This window comes from Cygnus olor, chromosome 26, assembly GCF_009769625.2.
Source record: "Cygnus olor isolate bCygOlo1 chromosome 26, bCygOlo1.pri.v2, whole genome shotgun sequence".
Lineage (NCBI taxonomy): Eukaryota > Metazoa > Chordata > Aves > Anseriformes > Anatidae > Cygnus > Cygnus olor.
The window spans coordinates 3,891,930-3,898,971 of NC_049194.1; the positions used below are offsets into that span (position 1 = coordinate 3,891,930).

At 48.1% G+C, this 7,042-nt stretch overlaps 1 protein-coding gene across 1 annotated transcript in view; it reads right to left on the bottom strand.

Moving 5' to 3' along the window:
- The window catches only part of LMNB2 (lamin B2), a 31,086-nt gene extending 24,044 nt beyond the window's left edge, over nucleotides 1-7,042 (bottom strand). Inside the window, exon 1 of the mRNA XM_040537370.1 lies at nucleotides 6,701-7,042. Within this exon, the coding sequence (XP_040393304.1) occupies nucleotides 6,701-6,901 (201 nt within the window). The 5' untranslated portion in view covers nucleotides 6,902-7,042. The remainder of the gene's footprint in view (nucleotides 1-6,700) is intronic.

Genomic DNA, 7,042 nt, shown 5'->3' on the forward strand with positions numbered 1-7,042 from the left:
TTTTCCAACCTTAATGATTCTATGACAATCACCTCCCTCCCCTGCTGCCCACTCCTCTGCTGATGCAGCCCAGGATGCAGTTGGCCTTCTGGGCTGCAAGCACGCACTGCTGGCTCATGTTGAGCTTTTCACCCACCAGAACCCCCAAGTCCTTCTCTGCAGGGCTGTTCCCATTGAGTTCTCCCACTCTGTGCTCACGTCTGGGATTGCCCCAACACAGCTGCAGCACCTTGCACTTGGACTTGCTGAACCTCAGGAGGATCACACAGATCCACTTCTTAACTTGGGCTTGTTAACACTTCTAGCCCATGCTGGCTACTCATTAAAAAGCCCAGAAAAAAAAAGAGAAAGGAAATTCAATAAATGCATCTAGCAACTGTGCAGAACATTTCGGGGTCTTTTCCTAATCACACTTCCCAGCAGAGGGCCACCAGACAGCGTCTACCTTGTCCTTGAATGCTCCTAAAGAATACTGGGTGCAAGAGAGAATTTCCAGTATCTTCCCTTTTTTGTCATTTTTTAAGTATCAGTGGAATTGTCAGGATGGATCACGGCTCGGAGGCAGTGATCCTTGAGTATCAACCCAGCTCTCTTGGACACCTTTTCTCTTTGAAATCCTTTTTCTTGGGATTCTTGTATCCATGTGTTGCAGCACTCATCACGTGGACTATCCCGCTTCATCTCCACAACTCCAGTGAGGTTGTAGTGACCACAATGCCCCGTTCCTCCTGGTTGTTCCCCATGCTGCACACATTAGCATCCAGACTTTTCAGAGAAGCACCATGATGAGTCCCCAGGAAGAGCCCGAGAGCTTTCCCCACAAAGCTGTCCCACGGGCACTTCCTTCTTTACATGCCTGTGTTGTGGACGATTCCATTTCATCCTTGTTCTGTTAACTACTGTCTCCTCTGTTCACATAACCCCAGGCCCTTTGCCTTCCTACTACTTCCTCACCTGATCTTAGAGGAACCTCTCTCCCCCTCATTATTCCTAGTTTGAAGTTCTTATCAGGCTGACCAGTCTGTTGACAGAGATACCTTTGCCCTACTTAGGTATAGCCCCTCTTCTAAGCAGTTGTCGATCCTGAAAGACGGCTCCGTGGTTCTAGAAACCAAAATCCTGTTGTCAACAGCAGTGCTGCAGTCAACTGTTGCTCCGCAGGATCTGTCCTGTCACCCTCAAGCTCCACCTGCTCAGCAAACCATCCGAGCCTTCATCGCATGAACAGTCACCCACAGAGACATGGAGTCAAACTCGATACTTTCCAGGTCACCCCTGCCAGCATCACTGGTGCCTCCATGGAAGGGCAGCAGGGGTTAACAATCAGATGGCCAAGTGCATCTCAGGAGCTCCTCCACAACGACCTGAATGCCCTGGTCAGCAGCAAACCTCCCCAGAAGGCAGGACAGGTCAGGAGATGAGGCCTCTGTTTTGAAAATGTAGGCACCATCTGAAGATGAGGGGAAAAAGGAAATCAGCATGTGAAGCACAAGAAAGTAGCGATATTTGCACAGAACACTTTGAAAGGCAGAACTGCTGGATGCTCTTAAGCCTGCTTTAACCTGCCTACCTACTTTAATCCAACTGTGCTGAGAGCACTCAAGAAAGCTCTGCGTGGAGGCTGAAGGACAAATAGATGAACACAAGCGGTCCTACATCAATCACTTGAAAAACCTCAAGACATCACTCGGTGAAGACACAGGAGGCACGCTAAGGCAATGAATCTACAGGCTAAGAAAGAAACATGCCCAATGCCACAAGTGAGCCTGGACAAATTGGATGAGGAAACATTAATCATATTAATATGCATCAATGTGTAAAAGGTACGTGCATTCCCACCAGGTGTGGCTCAACACGCTTTTGTTCACCTGTTATGGGCTGCTGAAGGACTACCAGACTCACCAAGAACACCTGTTAGGGCACGGGTACTCTTTCTTCTGATGTGTTCCCACCTATCCAGGCTACTGAAATGTCTGCTCAGGACCAGGCACTCATCAGCATCAACATCACTGACAAAGGTAGATCATTCACATTTTGTTAGTTGCATCACACCCGTTCAAGGAAATCTGTTTGTATGGTTGAGAAGCAGCTTCTTCACAGAGATAGACTCGGAGTCACGGCATAATCTGAGTGAAACTCGGCACGTGAGGTCACAGGTCTTGGAGGAATAGGGTTGCCTTTGCCCAAAGACTCCAGTAAGATAGGTTACATAAACATTCTCCCTTCTTTTCCATCCAGGCATGGCAGCTCAGCAGGTGTGAAACTACTGCAGGAAAGTGAGCTGCATACAATCACCACCCTACAGATGATGTCTGCAGTGGCAGAAGACCATTTAACCTTTTGTCTTGGAGGCTACAACTCAAATGACCCGGCACTCACAGAAGCATCTGAACACATATTTCTCAGGTGGCAATGAGGCAGCACCAGAGCCACACATCACAGCCCTGACAGTAGCTCCTTTCGCTACACACGGTGCACACAAAGGGCACAGCAGCTGCAGCACTGACAGGTAAGCGATAAACCAGGTGAGACCGCAGTGAAACTTTTGGTGGCTCTGACATACAAGGCTACGGCCACCTTCAGTGACACCCACAGAGGTGGGAAAACACAAGTGAGCAGGGAAGCCTGGAGACACTGCTTCTGCCACAAGTGTAACTGGTGTCAGTAGGGAGGTCTCCCAGGGATCTTCACTTCCCCTACTCACCCCACCCCTCTTCCTGAGGGTGAGAACAGTGGGATGTACTCAGAACAGTGTAGTAATCCCTGCCAGGACTATAAAAATGCCTTTTCTGCAGGTATGCAATCATAAGCACTGCAGTGGGAGGGAGGGTGTTAGTACAAATTCTAGCCACAAAGCCCAAACCCCTGAAGGCAAATGCAGAGGCTGGCAAATTGAAGGACCACTTACAGTAGAAGATCAGGTTTGCAACCATCTGAGGAACCTAAAGGTGGACAAATGCATAGGACCTGAAGAGATGCCTCCAAGGGTCCTGAGGGAACTGGCAGATGAAATTGCCAAGCCACTATCCATCACAGCTGAGAAGTCGTGGCAGTCCAGTGAAGCTCCCACTGACTGCAAGATGGGAAATAAACCCCCCATTTTAAAAAGGAAAAAAAGGAAGACCCAGGGAACGACAGGCCAGTCAGTCTCACTCCTGTGCCTGGCAAGATCATGGGGCAAATCCTCCTGGAAACTCTGCTAAGGCACATGGAAAATAGGGAGGTGATTGGTAACAGCCAACATGGCCTCACTAAGGGCAGATCGTGCCTGACAAATCTGGTGGCCTTCTACAATGGGGTTGCAGCTTTGGTGGATAGGGGAAGAGCAACTGACATCTACACGGACTTGTACAAAGTCCATGTACAAAAAACTTGTACATTTGAGACTGTCCCCCATGATATCCTTGTCTCTAAATTGGAGAGACATGGATCTGACAGAGGGACCACTCAGTGGGTGAGGAACTGGCTGGATGGTCAAATGAGCAATGGACAACCACCACTCTACTGATACCATGACTTTTCCTACTGCTTTTTGTAACAACCTTAAACCTCCCATTTGCCCTTGATCATAGACACGTCTCCTGCTCTCAAGGCAGAAGTTTAAGATATTAACGCAGAGCCCAATGGGTGAGCAGTCACTCCTGCTTGCAATCCCATGACATGCACCATTTGGATACTGAGGTTCTTCTGAAAATCTTCAGCGAGTATTGGCTTAAACTATCCCAAATAGTTCAATGAGTGCAGCAAGCTGTCTCCTACTGACTACATATAAGCAGTAAAAAAAGGCTCTGGAACAAAAGCTAACAGAAAAAAATTAACCAGGCCTGCTCCCTGGTGTAAAAACAAAAATCAGTATCTTTGATTCAATGAACATTGAAGTGGATACTCAGGATATGGAAGTGTCTCAGTTTCTATAAAGCACTGAACTTTTATTCATACCAGAATACCATCCTTCTTTTTTTTGGGGAATGGAACAAGCACTCTGCTCAGACTTACTCAACATTATACTATCACAACCAGCAGGTTTTTTGAAGCAGTTTGCCACACATCATAGCCTTAAAGAAGTCAGATAACCCCTTTTAAACAACGTATTTATTAGGAAGATAGAGCAGCAGACCCAATGCATACTGAAATTAAAGTCTTGGAGTGCAGAAAAAAAATCTGTAAAAGGTCAAGATAGTTATTAAATGTGGTAAATGTAACAAGAAGAATATCAAGAGGGAAAATGCAGATAACCACAGATAACCCAGAGATGTTCAAATATTTAGCTAAAAAAAAAAAAATCGAAGGAGCCAAAACTTGAACACAGTTGAGGTTAACCAAGGGGAGTTTTCACCATGAACACCCTGAAAAAAGAAAATTGTATATTTTAAACATGCAGGACTAATATAAAGATATAATTATGTACCCAAACATTGTAACAGTATCACTGGACTACACTTAATAGTGCTTCTGAATAGAAGTTAGGATGTTGTGTTTTTTTTTTTTTGCTGGTGGTCTTTTTTTTTTTTTAAATTAGTACCTTATTTCATGCTAAGTCTGATAATTTTAGGAACAAAAATTCTAACGGTGTAATGGTGTTACAAGAAAATTGAACTACCAGCACAAAATCCAGCTGACCAGTTTGGTGCTGAAAGGATGGGATTCTGCCATCCCAGGAAACCCAAAAACTGACAGCCACTTGAAGTTTTACTACTCACACAATCCTGAACCGCTGTCCACAACCCTGAATCAAAACACTGATAAGACTGCAAAAAGTCTCTCATTCTAGACATATATATAGAAAAAAATAAGCTGTCCTAAAAAGAAGAGGGAAGCATTTAACAGATAGTCCAGAAACCAAGTGAAATATCTTACAGGCATTGGCTCTAACACAACACTGAAGGGCTTGAAGAATCCTAGAATATGCCTAAGAATTAAGACTTTAAAAAAAAAAGTCTGGAGTAAGAGTAAAGAAAGGAAAGCTCAAGGGTAAAGTAAGCAAAGTATTTATATCAAGATCTTCAGGCTTATTTTCCTTAATTACTGCATCTGAGTATTTCTTCAGAATTGGTAATGCGCAGAAAAGTTATTAAAAGGTGGTTTAATTTATACTAGATATAAGATTACTTCTATGTTTTGTGCTTGCCCTGTTCTTACTCTCATTCCTTATGTTCTTGTTGATGGAATTATATTCTGCCTCCTATATTTAAAGTGTGTATTCCCTGTTTTTATCTCCAGCCTCCAGCAATCTACAACTCACAAGCTCCCTGAACCAGACGTGGTTATTCTGTTTATAGCATGATTTCACATAGAACAAGTGACACAGGCAATTCTTTATGTTTCACAATATCTAGTTATCTTGAAAACACTGAAGTTATATTACAACATTAAGTGATACACATGCATTTCAAGGTACTTTAGTGTGCACTGATTGCAGGTAGGCTTACCGCTCCCAAAACAAGCCACAGCCACATTTGGCCTACTTAAACTGAATTACATGAATGTAAACCCTTCTCCCACTACCATCGCCAAAACAGACCCCTTAAAAAAATAAAAAAGCCTACATTAGTAGCACAACAATCCTTCACATCACACAAGTTACAATGCTGCTATCTGCCAGCTTTCCATGGAAGTTTAACTTAATTAAGTTTAATTTGGGAAGTGGGACACCTTACCTTGCAGACTGCCTCCGAGAAGTGGTGGAGGGTTTGAGCTGGTACAGGATGGGTGGGACTGTCCCCAGCTGCATCCCTGACTACACCCTTCCTCCCTATGGGAAGGAGAGTCCTGGGGGAAAGCAGATGCAAGAGAGGAGGGAAAAGCAAAACATGGCTTGGAGAAAAAAGACCAGCCAGTCTGCCTCCCGGATCACAGGAAACGGACCAGATCATCTTCCACACTAACAGATTTGATCCATGGCATTTGAAGGGACTAAAAGAGATTTTCTCTAGCAATAACCAAAGTTAGCATCAACCCTTTCAAATTTTTCACCTCATCACAACAGCCACAGGGCAGAGACAAAAAAAAAAAAGCACAAAGCCTGACACTCGGTTTGCTACATCTCACACGACACGGGGGTCCGAGCGCTCAGCCTTCACCGGTTTACCTGTGACAGGGGAACGGGCTACAAACTACAGCGAAGAACCAGCCCACAGCACATGAGACCTGCCCGAACGTTTTGATGCCTCCGAGAACCGCATTTCGTGCGGCAAGCCCTATCTGGCCGAAAGAAGAAGGGCAGCAGGCAGCTTCAGCCCTGTGCCCGCCCCAGGCTCCTTCCCGCCTCACGAGTTTCCACTCGCTGACGAGACCGGCCTGAGCCGAGCTCAGCGCGCCGCCAGCAGCCTCTCAGCCCGACATCGCGGCCCCTACGGCTCTCCGAGGGGCCACACAGAAACAGGCTGGGATTTCTACAAACCCTCCCCCCCGGCCCGCACGGCTCTCAGCCTGGAGCGGGATGGCCGAGGGCTGCGGCCGAGCCAGGGCCGCGCCTCCGAGCTTCGCTTTCGCCCCGGGGCCGCGCGGAGCCTCCACAGCGCGGCCCGCGCCGGGCGCGAACGCGGAGGAGCCGCGGGGGAAGGGGTCGGGCGAGCCCCATGGCCGCGGACCCCCCCTGTCCTCGGAGGGAGCGGGGAAAACGCCTCCAGCGAGCCGCCGTCGCTCACCCTCCCGCCTCAGGAGTCCCGGGAGGGGGCCTGCAGGCCGCCCTGGGCCGTACCTCCCGAGTAGTGACCTCCTCCTTCTCGGAGATCTTCACCAGCAAACGGTCATTCTCCAGCTCCAGCGCCCGCACACGGTCGATGTAGACGGCCAGGCGGTCATTGAGCTGCCGCAGCTCCTCCTTCTCCTGCAGGCGGGAGATGCGAGTCGGTGACAGCGGGGTCCCGCCGGGGGTGCCGCGGCTCGGGGTGCCTGACATGGCGCTCGATTCGCGGGCAGGCGGGCAGCGGGCTCATTCAATCCAGCCGCACCGGGGGAGGAGGGAGCGGTAAGATGGCGGACATCGCCTCCCCCGCCGCCGCGCCGCCTGGGAAATGAAGTCTCGGCGCCAAGATGGCCG